The following is a 16,020-nucleotide window of genomic DNA, read 5'->3' on the forward strand; positions in this document are numbered from 1 at the left end:
GTCACCGGCCACAGCGACTTTTCACTATTTATGAATATTAGGGCTATACGACACGTTATAAGTTGAAGGATTTACGATTTACATATTTCACGCAAATATTAAATCATAACGTTAATTAAGTTTAATTTAACTTGACATTGTTCGAAAATAAAGTTCTAGTTGTTTTAATGAGCTTGATCATGATGCTAAAAACTAAAAAAGATACATTTAAAGATATTGTCAACTCGAAAGTTTTAACATGATAAGTATGAAAAAAAACAACTGTCGACATTTATCTGTAGCCCATAACTTACTTTAATTTTACTAAGACACGGAATTGAGTTGATGTAAAGAATGAGTAAAAGCTTTTTTCTTTATTAGTTCAATTCTGAGCGAGAGTTTTCATTTAAATTGAGCTTAACTAATTTATGTGTATTATCTGTGATTGAGCTAACTATCTTTATTATTGAGTTAGTCTGAGTTGATTGAGAAACATAAGCTAAATGATAAAAATAGTAAAATATTTCATTGTTTCAAAGATGCATGTGATCTATTTAACAGATCAGTGATATATTTTGTGAAACACTAGAATATTGACATGCAATATTACAATGACAGTATTGAATTTTGTCATTTGACAACCATGAAATCGAAATAATGTCAAAAAGTTGACAAAAGTGCTAGGTAGTCAGCAAGAGATAATAGGTGTAGGCATAGATTATACACTTAATAAAGGTGTATAGTCGGATTTTTAATTAGACGAAGCCAGCTGACAGTAGCTAATGTCACTTTGTGAAATAATGTTGCTATATTTAAAGTAATAGTGATGCGTTCGGTTCTCGTTCAATCACATGAATGAACAATGAGTGTGAAGAGTTAATCATTAAATTCAAACTATAAAAGAATATTATTTATATTTTACAATAAAATTGTATTAAAGTGCTCCAATATACGTTACTAGTAGTATGTAACTACAATCAGTTTTTATTTATTTTCATAACCTACCTATAATTGTTATATTTTATACATCTATAGTTTCAACTATATGATGTATTGGAAATAGGACAGTCTAACAAGCTTTCCCGCAATGTTTTTCTTAATGTTTAAAACACTCGGTATTCAGTTCAGGTAGATACTATAGGAACATAATATTTCGTCGAAAACTCGTTGGTATGTACAAAACACGCCTAAAATTCGAATCCCGTACCCGATATCGGCAATTCGGCACACCAACTATTCACTAGACAATCGAGGCAATTTCATTAATTCAGGAGTTTTTTCAATCGTTCACTTTGTCACAACACTATTTTTATTTCATCAAAAACTGACAACACAGTAAACGTCAGTTGACTTCGTCTAATAAAAAATCCGACTATAGGTAATATCTATCAGCAAGAGTAAGGTGACCGTCTATTTGTTAGGCTTGTTTAATCTATCCATCATCCCTCAATGGGTATTCGTGACTGATAAGAACAAAAGACTGATTATAATTTGTGTAGTTAAACAACAAAAAATCTGTGATTTGAGATTAAATACCACTAGATATTTTGTAATGACCAACAAAAACATCATCATTAAACATTATTCTTTTTAAAAAAACAAATTTATTCAATGCTTGCCAGATTTGTAAATTCGTTGCCGTCTGGCCTTTCTCAGCGAATAACTAAACTTTATTTTCGAGGTACGTAGTATATTATTATTTAAAAAAGGTTGAAAACTCGCCGACTAATTAGTTGCACTCCTAACAACATATTTAATGAAAATTGTATGAAGAGGTATTGAATAAAAATTTGTGATTAACACACCCATACGTCGTCGACCGCGGCATAAACCGGTAATTTTATAAACTTTCTATTATTAATTTTTACTGGCTACTGGTAACTGTTTTAAGCTCAAATGTTACCCAAGCAATTTACCACCAGCCATCCACGAAAAGTAAAAGCCTAAAAAACAGAAAACAATTTTTTTCCAGCGTTAATTCGCAATCAAAGGGAAGCTCACAGTTCCCAAGAGGACCACCAGTATAAAAACATGGATGTAAAAATCCTGCCAGCACTCCAGGACAACTACATGTACTTGATTGTAGACAAGGCAACAAAGGAAGCTGCTATTGTTGATCCTGTGGAACCTAAAACAGTTTTAAAAGCTGTTGAAGAACAGGGTGTGAATTTGACTACTGTTCTAACTACTCATCATCATTGGTAATTTTTATAAACAAACAGCTACCTTGATGATATAAGTTGCTCGATTATCTTAACTTTCAAATGGAGCATGTCAGGGAACCTTTCTTGAAACAAACATGAATAAAACAACATATTTTGTAAATTCATTAAAAGCAACTGCAATGATGGAAATCCTCTTTTGACTCTACACCAGCTGAGTTCAATTTGTATTTTGCAGACAGTGCTGTCTTCATAAATAACACCTTAATTTGGCTTATATTCATATTCACTAAAAAGTCTGAGGATTGTTCCCATAATGCATTATGTACTAGTGGGTAAAATATGTAGTAACCTCAGGCTCAGGCATGTATTCCAAATCATTAAATTACTAAATTTAGTCAAACATCCTATTGACTCATTTTTTTACTTTGTTAAATCAAACAATAATATAAGTGAACTTTCCTATAAACTCTTAAAAATGTTGTCTTTTCTAGGGATCATGCTGGTGGAAATGAAGATCTCATCAAAGAACGCCCAGGTTTAATAGTTTATGGAGGTGACGACAGGATCGGAGCCCTCACAAAAAAAGTTGAACACAATACAAAGTTTAATATCAGTAACCTGAATGTACAGTGTCTTTTTACACCCTGTCATACAACTGGGCATATATGTTATTTCGTAACTGCTCCAGAAGAAGGAAACGATTCAGTTGTCTTCACCGGTGAGTGTAGTAAACATAAATATGTAATGAAAAAGCGGTACATTACTACCCAATGCATTAATGAATGATGTAACATTTTGTGGAGTTTAATGTACTACTGATAAAACTTCAGTGAGATAATAGATAAATTATAGATTAAATAGTCTGAAAACTATAGTTGTATAAATTACACTAAAAATCTATTTACACAGTAATAATATTGATAATTTAACTTGAACACACTACATATTCTGAGAATGAGTTTTTATTGAAATTTATTTCAATTATATTGTGGTGTAATTTATCATGTTAAACTTAGTAAAAATAATTATAAACTGTCTAAAATCATTTTCATTTTCAGGGGATACACTCTTCTTAGGTGGATGTGGCAGGTTCTTTGAAGGCACGGCGGATCAAATGTACAAAGCATTAATAACAATTCTGAGCAGCCTGCCTGACCACACTAAAGTGTTTTGTGGCCATGAGTACACTTTGCAGAATTTAAAATTTGCTGCTCACGTAGAACCTACTAATGAGAATGTCAAAGCCAAAATTAGCTGGTCACAAGACAGGCGAAACCAGGGAAAGCCCACAGTATGAAACACAATTATACATCATATATTATTTAAAGTAGTCGAAAATGTTCATAGGTTGGCTACACTAAGTAAGCAGTAGGGCGTGTTGTTAACCCACATGGGTTGGTGCCACCACCCTGCCTTTTTCTGCCATGAAGCAATAATGCATTTTGGTTGAAGGGTGGGGCAGCCATTGTACTATAAAACTGAGGCTTAGAACTCGTGCCTCAAGGAGGGTGGCATTTACGTTTTTGATGTCTATGGGCTTAGGTGATAACACCAGGTAGGCCGCGAGCTCGTCCATCTGAGCAATAAAAAAAGAAGCTAATTCGCCTTGTGTTAGCATACCTCAGGAACTTACCAAATCCAAATCAGATTAAGAACCATCATTAATACTGACTAGAATTCAGTTGTTTTTTTTTGTACTTTGGATAATTTTTTAAAGTTGTTTACAATGTACATTCTATCCAGTCGCGAGAGACAAATAAAAATGATATTCTTAATATTTCAGGTGCCTTCTACGATAGGTGAAGAGAAACTATACAATCCATTCATGAGGGTCACTGAGTTGGCAGTTCAGAATCACACTGGAAAAAATGATCCGATTGATACTATGAAAGCAATACGGCTAGAAAAAGATACATTTAAGTAAATCTCTTTTTATATAAATAAAAAAAACTGTTGCATTTCTGGAGCATATATTGGTCTTTATTTTTGTATATTCAATAAATTGTTGTTTTCTTTTATTAAATTTTATTTCATTTATAATGCCATTTAATTTACATACCTGATGGATATTAGATAAAAACAAGGTATGGTAGTAGTACTGTCCCACCCTTCAAACCAAAATGCGTTGTAGCTTCATGGCAGAAATAGGCAGGGTTTTGGTACCAACCTGTGTGAGCTCACAAGACTCCTTACCACTAGTAAATAGAGTCCAGTGACCACTTAACACCAAGTGGGCCACATCTCATTCAAATGCTAAGGCAATTAATAATAAGTCACTTCTTCAATCCTAGACTCAATGGTGCCTTAGGTAGTGCACATTCCATTATTCTTATTGCCTCAAAATAAGTAATATTTTTAGTTTCAAGACTATTTCATCTTATTGGAACCCACAAATCAAATAATTACCACTACCCAACTTCCAAACACTCTGCTATTACTGTATGACAAAATCCATATATGATTTCTAGTAAGCCTATATATTTGGATCTAAAAAAAGGAACATTAGTATTTAATTTATTTTTCACACTACTCTATATGTTTCTAAACCATTCATCTAATTGTACTGCTGTAATACTGAACACAGGATTCTTTTGCTGGATTTCAGATGATTCTGTTACAGAGGAAGACACGCAAGTAATTTTAAGAATTTGATGTTTTCATATTGTTGCTCAGGTTTTACTAGTCTCATAGCCCTGGAAATCTTATATCTCTAAATCTTAGGGCAAATGAATATTAATTGTAATATTAGTTTTTCCTAGTTTGCTGTTTGTTAATCTAAGATATTTCAACCTGCGAACATAAGCTGATAAACCTTACAATGACATTTTAAAAAAATTTTTATTGGCCCTGTATGCTACCCACTTCATGGTGAGTGGCTACCGTTGCCATGGACTTCAGCAATGTTAGGAACATAGCCAAGCTGCTGCCTACCATTAAATACTCTCCACAAGCATCGTTTGAAGAAGTACATGTCATAGCACTCAGTAAACACCGCAGAGGGGAGCACATTCTAAAGCTGGATGGTACATAACAAAAAAGATCTCTAGAAACGCATTGTGGATGAACGCAGTGGCTCCACGTTGTATATCCGAACTCTACTCTGGTGGAGCGTGGTGCGATGAACTGTAATGATGAAAACGAGATAATCGAATCATCATCAATCATCATCGATCATCTCAAACAAGACATCTCAATTAAAAAAACAGATTTATAAAACATTGTATTTACAAAATTTAACCTAGACTTAAAGCTGATATCACAATAGAATTTAATACTATTGCCGGTACATCATTGTTCCTTTTTGATATTATATGCTGTCATTTCTTCTGCATATTTCTCTTTTGACCTCTCAAACATTGCCACATATACCTAGAAAATAATATAAAAGTAAACAGTTTTAGTTCTCCAACACTAAGTGAACAATTTGTGATTACTTGTGTATAATTATAAACTAACATACCCTTTTTTCATCATTCGTCAAAGCTCTCCATCTTGATGCCAATTGTCTAGTAACTTCTTGTTTGGATGGTTCTGCACCTACTTCTGAATTAGCTTCAGCAACTACCAAAGGCCTCTGTTCTTGACAAAATTGGAAAAATGCATTACAAGGTTTCTTTGGAGCATTAGGATCTTTTTCAGGCTGTAAAGTAAATTAATTTAAATTAGCTTTACAATAAGATGCGGATTCTTATATAATTATTTACATGACTTAAACTTCAATACATTTTAAGATTAATCTACATAAAATTATTTAAAATACATAAATAATTGACCTTCTCTGCCTTTGTTTTTCGTTTGGCTCCTGTTTTTTTTCCTCCGTTTTGTTTGTCGGTTTGTTTGGCGACTGGTTGTACTTTCGCTACAGAACGAGCAGGTCTCTGGACAGTCTCAGATTTCGTATCCATTTCCAATACAGCGCTCCTAAAAGGATCGCCATGTCTGTCCAACCTTTCAATCACTAACTTAATATCTTTACGGTACCTTTTAGTCACTTTTTTCACTTCGTGTATCCTATAAGAACATTACACGTTATAAATTCCACATTAAATCACTATAGTAACAAATACGACACGAAAATTGAACCTGTTTATGATTCTTTCGTTATCCTGTTGCAAGACTTCACATCGTTCCAATAGCAGTTGATATTTTCGTCTATAAATTTCTTCTTCGGGCGGTAAACTAACCATATCATCTGAGTCGTCAGAATTATTTGAGTTGAGCTGTTGTACTGTCATTTTAATTTATTTCTCAGCTTCAAAGTTCACCACGATCAAGTTTCTTTGTCGGTTGTCGCTTGTCAGAAAATATGTTCTAAGTGTTGGTACAACTGGGGACATTGTATGTAATCTATGGCTAGGTCTATCTCCCTTTTGGGACTCCACATTTTCCAAATTCACATAAATTTACATGATGCCAGTTGGTGCAGAATATCAGTGTGCTCCAAAAAAGCACTCTAGGAATCCATTTTGTACTAGATCAAAAACTTGTAGAAACTCGATGGATTGTTTAATACTATGTAATGTGAAAAGAAATATTGAGCGCAATGAAATAAAATTAATCTGTCTAAAAAACTGAACATTGGATTAAAAGACTAAAATTTTGTGATGAACTTGAGAAGGCATGTCCAATTTAATTTTTTCAATTACTTTTACACATATATACCAAATGGTTAATAAGCTACTATGATTACATCTTAAACCCTAAGCAACCTGAAGGCATTAAATTAATAAAATAAAACAATTCACCGCTCGCATTCACGACCAAACGTCAAAATGTTCAACTCTTTTTGATGTGCTTACATATTATTATGTTCATTTTTGTTATGGTACCAAAAACAGAAAGAGTTTTAACAGATAGATTATTAGAATAATTAGATAGATTCGAATAGCAATATGGAGCATAGTAAATAGTTCGGTGTTGCTGAATCCTTTGATAATCTAACGTTTCAAATGTAAACACTATATCTGTAAGCATTCCTGTTTATTCAGAAATCAGTAGTAATGGGAATGCAACCAGGAAACAGACATCAACATAAACGATTAAAGGATGGAAGTATTGGAGCAAAAATATTTGGGAGCTATAAAAGAAACTAAAACGAGCAGGAAAGTCAGTGGTAGCTACGCGCTTTCAATTACTAGGTATATAATTTTTATATATTTAAATAACTATATTTTTTGTTTGGGTAATTTTCTGGAATCGGTATGACTTGAAATTAGAATAAACGAAAAAGACATTAAAAAGATAAAGATTGACGTCTATAGAATTTAGCCTGTGAGAGAATGTTATTACCTATATTCAATGTTGCGGAAGTCTCTACTTCGTCATCGAAGCCTAAAGTCTTACAAATTTTATTTAAACCATAGTGTATCCTAAAATCATTACGATAGAGGCAGACTATATTTAAAATACACATTGTTAATAGGCGTAGCTTAAATTGGCGGGAATTATTTTGTTCTTAAAATGTAGGTACTCGAACGAATCGCGTTTGCGCGGTACTAAGCCTGTTTCCCGGGTTAATACATCGATCGTATCGTTGCAGAATAATACCATATCAATTTCGTTCAGTTGACTGCGCCGTCCACACTGCATTAAGCTATAGTCATAAGTTTTAGAGTATTTATTTAGTTTGTGTTGCAGTATTTGTGCATAATTCATTGATTTATAATGTGAAATCAATAAAAAATAGCCGTGTTTTTGAAAAAAATGATCAGCAATGAAATATGTTCCGGTGCTTGCAAAACGAACTATGTTTACCTATTTCATAATAATGTTCCTATTATATTTGTTTTATACGATAAATTTTTGTATAGTTGACAAACAGGTATACCTACATAATTTTATTCAGCCTAACTAAACAACTTATTGACTTATGATTTTATGTAAACATCGTTTTTAAAGCTGAAATGGTTTTATCAAGTAATTGTATGTTTTCAATGTTGTGTTATAAAATTTTTATATTCATAAACAGACGACCACACATTCGTACCCTGCTTAATGGTAAGTGGTCACTAATATGCGATGCAAGACCACACATTCCGCGCGGTAAAAGAGATATGCCTTATGATCATTACATACCCAAGATACTAATTATAAGGCTAGTGAGATAGGTTTTTTCCTTACTCAATTTTATTTAACTTACTCGTATATTGGCCCTTCTAAGTTTTAATACTTGTTGGAATATAATGTTTATTAAGTTAATAAATTTCAAATTTATAAATTTTTGGCAATTTAGTTTTGTAGGGGGCGTTGTAAAAAAACCTGCATTCAAGTGTGTGAAAGACGAAAGTTGTGAGTGCAGATATCTCTGTAACCATATGATAGTGAAATAGTAATTTTAAAAATGAGGCCCGGGCCTAGGGCGGTATGATTGGAGTAGCGGCATACCGTAGATATGCATGTATTAAATATCATTTTAGTGTTTATTCAAATGTCAGAACATTATTTATTAAAAAATATTTTTTCATTAAAAATATATCTGAAATTTTTTGTAGGAACTACCTAATTGAAAGAAGAAAAAAAACATTGAAAATGTTATTCTAAGGGAATAAATTTATTTTATAAATATAATAAAAATATTGGATCTAAATTATTAAAATTTATTCTAACATTAAGGGCGGCGCGATTAACAGGACCTACGGCGGCATCAAGCCTAAGTCTGTCACTGTTTTGGGATGATATCATAATGTATTAGGGCCTAGAAAAACAGATACCTTACACTGTAGCCCCCTAACCATTATTATAAGGCGTAACTGTATCTATCCATTTAGTTTTTTTTTCCCTACCTAAGTTGGTGGTCTACATAGACTACATCAGCATCACCGGGCGAGTAGGTGAGCTCTCGGGGCTCAAACCTGACGTTGTTACTAACACAAACCCTAGCAAGAGCCGTGCTTCGCAGAATCTATCACCGGAATCAATTTAGCTTAATTTTTTTGAATTAGATCAATTTTAAAAAACGATTTCCATATTTACTTACCACTGAACTACTGTTTTTCGCTTCAATAAATTCATATTTTTAATCATTTACAATAATAATTTCAGCCCACGCTGAAAACGATTTTGAAAAGCCACATATCAAAGTACAAGAGCGGAGCGTTCCGTTTCGCTTCGTTCCTAGGGTTTGACGTTGAAGACTACAAGTATACGAGATTGAGCCGTAACGCTGGGCCCGTCAGGAGGCTCCCAGACGCTCTCATTATTGGAGTCAAGAAGTGTGGTACGCGAGCGCTCTTGGAATTCTTAAGGTAGCCTTTAGACATAAAGATACATCTATACTAATATAATATATAAATCTACAGTGGTTTTTACGGATGTTCCGTTATAACTACTGAACCATGCATCCGATTGATTTGAAACTCGGTATCCATGTAGAAAATACGTGTACTTAATGGACAGGCTAATATTTATGTGAGTGGTGGTCTCCCCACACCAGTTGCGGGGGCGTTAATGATGAGAATTTTTGTGGGGGTGAGAAATAATAATGTTAATTTTAAATGCCCAGCGAAGCGGACGAGTACAGCTAGTATTTCATAGAGGTTTCATGAGATATAAGTTCTAAAGTCTCAGTATAGTTACAACGGCTGCCCCACCATTCAAACCGAAACGCATTACTGCTTCACGGCAGAAATAGGCCGGGTGGTGGTACCTACCCGTGCGGACTCACAAGAGGTCCTACCACCAGTAAAAAATTACAATGTCTATTTAATATCAGGTTGCATCCGGACGTCCGAGCTGCGGTCTCCGAAATCCATTTCTTCGATAAATATTATCACAAAGGATTCGAGTGGTACAGGTAAGGTTGCGTTACCGTTTTCAAAATGGGATTTGAAAATTCGATTATTTTACTAGTTTACAATGGAATATAGCTATAATATGGTAGTAGGCACATGACTAGGGTAGGAAGGCCTCACATAAGGGAGACCATGTTGAAGGTCGCGGATACCTATGCAGACAACAGAGGACCGGTCGTTGTGACGAGTCTTGGAGGAGGCTTATGTCCAGAAGTGGACTTCTGTTGGCTGAAAGAAGAAAAAGGCACATCACTAATTTATTCGTTTATAAGTGATGTGATTTCGAATTTATGCCAACCAAATCATTGGTAGTCTAAGGGGTAGTCCAACTTCACGCGGAACGGTAGGTGAGCTCATGGGGTCAACCTGAGAAAATTGCTAACACTGGCCCTAATAAGAACAGTGCTTCGCTGAATCTACTACCAGATCGGGATCGCGACCCACTGAGAAGATCCGGCGAGAAAATCAGGCTGTTGTGTCTATGGGCTAGAATTTTCAGAACTGACTGTTAGCGCCTTGTTATTTAATTAATATTATGACAGATCATCTCGTGAAATTGTTTACCGTAGATCAGCCCTAAGATAATATATTGGTTTCAGAGAACGGATGCCCCTAACATTGGAGGGTCAGATTACAATGGAGAAGACTCCGTCATATTGGGTGACGAAGTCGGCGCCAAAACGGGTCTATGCTATGAATCCTTCAATGAAACTCTTGGCTGTGGTCCGAAATCCGGTCACTAGAGCTATAAGCGATTACACCCAGTCGGCAAGGTGAGGCATTTTCGGACCTTATTTTCTGAAGAATATCGATTTTACTGGTGATAGGGCTTGGTTCTGTGAGCCCACTTGAGTACGTACCACCACTCTGCCTTTTACTGCCGTGAAGCAGTTGTACTTTTTTTATATTGCATAGACGGGTTAACGGCCCACCTGGTGATAAGTGGGTGCCGGAGCTCATAGACATGTACCACGTAAATGGTGCCACCCACCTTGAGGTATGAGTTCTAAGGTCTCATTATAATAATTACGGTTGAGACTTAAGACGGGCGGCTGTATTTACATTATTAATTCCTATGGATTTCTATGTAGTCGTCGTGGCCTAAAGGAGAAGACGTTCGGTGCATTCGTATATAGCGATGCACCGGTGTTCGAATCCCGCAGGCGGGTACAAATTTTTCTAATGAAATACGTACTCAAAAAATGTTCACGATTGACTTCCACGGTGAAGGAATAACATCGTGTAATAAAAATCAAACCCGCAAAATTATAATTTGCGTAATCACTGGTGGTAAGACCTCTTGGAAGTCTGCACGGGTAGGTACCACCACCCCGCCTATTTCCGCCGTGAAGCAGTAATGCGTTTCGGTTCGAAGGGTGGGGTAGCCGTTGTAACTATACTGAGACCTTAGAACTAATTTTTTTTTTTTTTTTCCCACCCATCTAAGCAATAAAAAAAAAATTCGATGAGTTCATCTACCCATTTAGGCAATAAAAAAAATTTCATCTTTATCGAAATCTGGTTAGAACTCAATTTCATATAAACACGTATGTTAGGTAAGCTAGTTGTGGACCAGCCCCTTTTGTATCAACAAATTTTAGCTTAGACACTCAAGATTCTCCAAACGAATTTGTTTTGCTATAGACAATCTGACAGTAATAAAAAATAATCAAAACCGTTTGAATTTAAACTTCTTTTTTATGTGTACCCATCAATAACTAGATTATTTTTTTTTGCCAAGAATTTAAACATCCACATTTTTGGCATTATTGACGTCCATGTGGTACGATGATCACGCACTACCTACGAAGGCATTAAACAATAGAATCATTGGCGCTTAAAAAACCAGACACTTCGTTTCGTTCTCCAGTAAGCGACCCTCGCTGGCGCCATTCGAGCAACTAGCCCTGAGTAACAGGTCCGGTTGCAGCGCAGTGGACCCGACATGGGCTCCAGTGCGGCTGGGAGTGTACGCCCGACCGCTGCGCCGCTGGTTGCGAAGGTTCCGAAGAGATAGGCTCCTGCTTGTGAACGGGGAGACGCTCGTTGCCGATCCCGCTGCTGAAATGGCGAAAGTACAGGTCTGTATTTACTGGTGGTAGGACCTCTTGAGAGTCCGCGCGGTTTCGGTTTGAAGGGTGGAGCAGCCGTTGTAACTACATTTGAGACCTTAGAACTTATATCTCAAGGTGGGTGGCGCATTTACGTTGTGGATGTCTATGGGCTCCAGTAACCACTTAACACCAGGTGGGCTGTGAGCTCGTCCACCCATCTAAGCAATAGAACTTGTTTATGTTCAGCTACTCACGATACAGACGTACTTAGTGTGAGCTCCAAGGATGTCCATACTCAGAGGCGGATTATCCATAAGGCAAACTAGGCATGTGCCTAGGGGCGTGTAGTTACAAGGGGCGTGCGAGCTCAGAATTTTTAAATAAATAAAGAAAATAACATATCGACGATTAAGAACTAAATGCTGATCTATATTAGATTATATTGCACAAGCATCGATATACTCGTATTATGCAATATTGCGGGTTTGTTGCGTCGTTGTCGTTCTCGAGCGTCGGGCGGGGTAAAGGCGCGGCTACAACTAGTTAAAATTTATAGTATGTTGTAGTATGCATTTATAGTATGATGGCCATTTATGGCCGGCACATGGGCGCTGATAAAGTGATTGTCTAGGGCGCTCTAGACCTTTAATCCGCCACTGTCCAAACTTACTAATTGCGTTTTGATAACAAATGATTTTGTATTGTCATTAGATATGTTTTTATAGGACTTCCTCGGCCTCAAGCGCGTGATAACAGAGAAACACTTCTATTTTAATTCAGCCAAAGGCTTCCCCTGTCTGCTGAAGTCGGAAAGCAGTTCGAGCCCACACTGCCTGGGCAAAACTAAAGGAAGGAATCATCCGCGAATCGACCCGACCGCTTTGAAGAGACTGCGCGATTTTTATCGGCCATTAAATGAGATTTTTTATCGATTATCCGGCATTAACTTTGGGTGGCCTTGAGTGGTATGGTTTGTGATCTTAGTAGTGTTATCAAGGCTTCATAGTGATCTTAATTAAAGTGGTAGCTGATAAATGTGATTCCGTGTGAGCGTTACTGATAGTGGTAAATGTCGTAAACTTGATGTGTATGGTTAAGTTTTGGTTTTATGTAATGCATATTGTGACTTTGTTTCGGCTATGAGGCAGTTTTGCGTTCCGGTCGGAAAGATGGGACAGCTAAAATTTACTTCGAGGTCATAATTCGAAGTGGATGGCGGCGGCATTAAGAATGTGTTTGTCTATGGGCTCTGAAACCCAACAGCTAAAGGACTAGTTTACTGAGATACCTAGTGTAAGAAAATAGATACTGAAATGCACGGTCAGAGATATCATTATTTAAAACTGTTAGATTGTAGCATAGTCGTCATAGCATGTAGTCGTCGTGGCCTAACGGATAAGACGTCCGGTGCATTCGTGTTGAAGCGATGCACCGGTGTTCGAATCCCGCAGGCGGGTACCAATTTTTCTAATGAAATACGTACTCAACAAATGTTCACGATTGACTTCCACGGTGAAGGAATAACATCGTGTAATAAAAATGAAACCCGCAAAATTATAATTTGCGTAATTACTGGTGGTAGGACCTCTTGTGAGTCCGCGCGGGTAGGTACCACCGCCCCGCCTATTTCTGCCGTGAAGCAGTAATGCGTTTCGGTTTGAAGGGTGGGGCAGCCGTTGACTATACTGAGACCTTAGAACTATATCTCAAGGTGTGTGGCGCATTTACGTTGTAGATGTCTATGGGCTCCAGTAACCACTTAACATCAGGTGGGCTGTGAGCTCGTCCACACAGCTATGCAATAAAAAAAAAAAAAAAAAAAAAAAAAATATTCGATTTCTAGTTCCTATTTTTATTATTTCCATTTTCACAATTTTTACGATTGTGAGGAAATAAATACCTACATTAGGATCATTTTGTTACTAGATCATTTTTAGAATGCTATATGGTAAGAATTGTAATATAGATAGATAATTTAAGTATAGGTATGTCCACATTTACAATGTACTAAATATCATTATGTATATCAGTAATATAATATAAATATTTTACTAACAATCACGCCACGTTAACTGGTCCCGTGGTAAGTTCGTAAAGAACTTGTGTTACAGGATCAGTAGTTATTAATATCAATAGATTTAGAATGTGTTGTTTTGTAACGACATAGCATTAGTTCTTTAGATCCCTAAGAAAACTGAAAACTGAAATATAATGAAAAGACTTTTAAGTAATATCTGAAGATAGGGATAGGATCTGTTGCGTCTAGTATTTGATGTTAATGAAAGTATGCAATTTAATACGTGTGTATGATCGCTGGATTTTCTCTGTGGGTCGCGATTCCGATCCGGTGGTAGATACCGGGTAGAACTAAACTTGCTAGGGCTAAAAAGTCCTCCCAGGTTGAACTCCGTAAGTTCACCTACCAATTCGGGTATAGGTGGAATAGCACCTTTTGCTACGACGATTTGGTAGGAAAAAAGGGAGAAAAAGGCTGAGCTGTTAGGCCTCCGCTGATGCTCGAGCAGCTGTTAGCAAAACTGTCCCCTCCTGACCCTCGAATTCGCCCATTCGTTTTGACTAAGCTGCAAGATCTTTGGACAGACAGCGACCCTCCCATCGCAAAAAAAGAACCAGTGTGCTTAGTGCGAGTTTCTTAACGTTCTCGATAGCGTAAAAGTTAACCCAATTTTGTATGCAGTTGGGACAGCGCCCATAGCGGCAAACGATCCCAATTCATACAAATATGAGTTAACTTTTACGCTATCGAGAACGTTAAAAAACTCGCACTAAGCACACAGTTCGGCAACTAAGGAACAATATGGCAGCGCCTAAATATACAATGGATGGGATCCAAGTTCAATGTGTTCAAAACTACTCGCCTAATGTAATTAACGAAATGAAAAAAAAAAAAAAAAAAACACTCAGACTAAAGTCTCATCAATCTATAGGCTTATGTATACTTATAATGTAATTGTATTCACGTAATGTACGACGGTTGTGTTTGTAAACGATTGACTGAAATTACAAAGTCCAATAAAATCTTTGGAGAAAACTGAAAGTATTATTAAAAGGACTGAAGAAGAAGTATTGTGAATGTGTTATAAATTAAGAATAGACTTTTCTTCTATAGCTGATTAAGGTTATATTATTAAATAATATATAGTTTTAGTAGTGGTCATAACGTTAAAAATAAACTTGAATCATTTTGTAAATACTAAAACTGTTATGTTTGTAAGTAAGTATTCACTTCAGTGTGTCAATAAACGGTGAACGCAACGTACGTGTCTATTATTTACTAAAAACAAATTCTTTTATTTCACATGAAAATTTACAATTTATCAAGCGGATTTGCATTGAAATCAATTTTAGTGTATTTTCTTTATCAACAATGCGGGGAATTTCTAGATGTGTAAAATGATCTTTACATTGAAAATATTATATTTACAGAAGTTGGGAAATGTTTAAAGGTTAAGGTTACGGTAGTATGGCTTAGGAGGGTCTAATTGCAAGCATATAGTATGTGGCCGAAATTGGAACTTACATGCCAAAAGCTAGAGAAGTAATTTTTTAGATTTTTCATTAATGATCTCAGATCGAACACCAATAACGGCAAGAATAACTCTAAAAAAGAAAAGGTGTCGATGTTAATATTTTCAAAATATACTTAGCGATAAGGATTTAAATCATATTATTTATATTGTTTCAGCTAAATATGAATATAACCATACGAATATATTTCAACTATATTTTGAACTTAGACCGATCTTAATAAACATTTTAATGTTCAATAAAAAGGTTTAAGCGCTTACGGGGGCTCCATAAAAATGTGTACTTTTTTATTTACTTGTAACACTAGCATGCTGGATGCAAATAATATTAGAGTTTACTATAGACACTATTATATCCAGTTACGAAAAAACTCATTAATTGTATTTATCTATGGAAAAAACGAAATTGCTTTGCAAAAAACCACTTCATATGTACGTCTTCCGTAAAACTCCATAATTCACTGAAACTTAGTTTGTCAACTAA

At 35.8% G+C, this 16,020-nt stretch overlaps 3 protein-coding genes across 4 annotated transcripts; 2 read left to right on the plus strand and 1 right to left on the minus strand.

Moving 5' to 3' along the window:
- Positions 1-721: 721 nt before the first annotated feature.
- Positions 722-4,167, plus strand: tzn (hydroxyacylglutathione hydrolase tenzing norgay). Of its 2 annotated transcripts, none has more exons than XM_089734479.1 (5): positions 722-1,813; positions 1,952-2,180; positions 2,636-2,862; positions 3,203-3,435; positions 3,928-4,167. In XM_089734479.1, exons 2-5 carry the CDS (start codon positions 2,011-2,013, stop codon positions 4,066-4,068), a joined length of 771 nt encoding a protein of 256 aa, XP_089590605.1. In that variant the 5' UTR covers positions 722-1,813; positions 1,952-2,010; the 3' UTR covers positions 4,069-4,167. The 2 variants fall into 2 exon arrangements, with proteins under 2 accessions (XP_089590605.1, XP_028027048.2); XM_028171247.2 differs by having other exon boundaries at positions 722-1,660.
- Positions 4,168-5,351: 1,184 nt separating this feature from the next.
- On the minus strand, positions 5,352-6,920 carry LOC114240660 (uncharacterized). The gene is made up of 4 exons (XM_028171289.2): positions 6,228-6,920; positions 5,918-6,155; positions 5,605-5,784; positions 5,352-5,513 (listed from the first exon to the last, which is right to left on the minus strand). Exons 1-4 carry the CDS (start codon positions 6,377-6,379, stop codon positions 5,433-5,435), a joined length of 651 nt encoding a protein of 216 aa, XP_028027090.2. The 5' UTR covers positions 6,380-6,920; the 3' UTR covers positions 5,352-5,432.
- Positions 6,921-7,629: 709 nt separating this feature from the next.
- Hs3st-B (Heparan sulfate 3-O sulfotransferase-B) lies at positions 7,630-15,170 on the plus strand. Its single transcript, XM_028171269.2, has 6 exons — positions 7,630-7,965; positions 9,186-9,388; positions 9,856-9,936; positions 10,534-10,707; positions 11,805-12,015; positions 12,714-15,170. The coding sequence occupies exons 1-6, from the start codon at positions 7,858-7,860 to the stop codon at positions 12,948-12,950; spliced, it is 1,014 nt and encodes a 337-aa protein (XP_028027070.2). The 5' UTR covers positions 7,630-7,857; the 3' UTR covers positions 12,951-15,170.
- The last annotated feature ends 850 nt before the right edge of the window (positions 15,171-16,020 follow it).

The sequence above is a fragment of the Bombyx mandarina genome, chromosome 17 (assembly GCF_030267445.1).
Source record: "Bombyx mandarina strain Sakado chromosome 17, ASM3026744v2".
Classification (NCBI taxonomy): Eukaryota; Metazoa; Arthropoda; class Insecta; order Lepidoptera; family Bombycidae; genus Bombyx; species Bombyx mandarina.

What these genes read in the sequence shown, in the direction of transcription:
- LOC114240660 (XM_028171289.2), bottom strand. Translation starts at nt 6,379, where the DNA reads ATGACAGTACAACAGCTCAACTCAAATAATTCTGACGACTCAGATGAT. An exon ending in AACGAAAGAATCATAAACAG is followed by an intron (nt 6,156 to 6,227) that starts GTTCAATTTTCG and finishes ATGTTCTTATAG; the next exon opens with GATACACGAAGTGAAAAAAG. An exon ending in GAAAAACAAAGGCAGAGAAG is followed by an intron (nt 5,785 to 5,917) that starts GTCAATTATTTA and finishes TTTACTTTACAG; the next exon opens with CCTGAAAAAGATCCTAATGC.
- tzn (XM_028171247.2), top strand. Translation starts at nt 1,591, where the DNA reads ATGCTTGCCAGATTTGTAAATTCGTTGCCGTCTGGCCTTTCTCAGCGA. An exon ending in AACTAAACTTTATTTTCGAG is followed by an intron (nt 1,661 to 1,951) that starts GTACGTAGTATA and finishes ATTTTTTTCCAG; the next exon opens with CGTTAATTCGCAATCAAAGG. An exon ending in CGATTCAGTTGTCTTCACCG is followed by an intron (nt 2,863 to 3,202) that starts GTGAGTGTAGTA and finishes TTTCATTTTCAG; the next exon opens with GGGATACACTCTTCTTAGGT.
- Hs3st-B (XM_028171269.2), top strand. Translation starts at nt 7,858, where the DNA reads ATGAAATATGTTCCGGTGCTTGCAAAACGAACTATGTTTACCTATTTC. An exon ending in GCGCTCTTGGAATTCTTAAG is followed by an intron (nt 9,389 to 9,855) that starts GTAGCCTTTAGA and finishes ATTTAATATCAG; the next exon opens with GTTGCATCCGGACGTCCGAG. An exon ending in AAAGGATTCGAGTGGTACAG is followed by an intron (nt 9,937 to 10,533) that starts GTAAGGTTGCGT and finishes TATTGGTTTCAG; the next exon opens with AGAACGGATGCCCCTAACAT.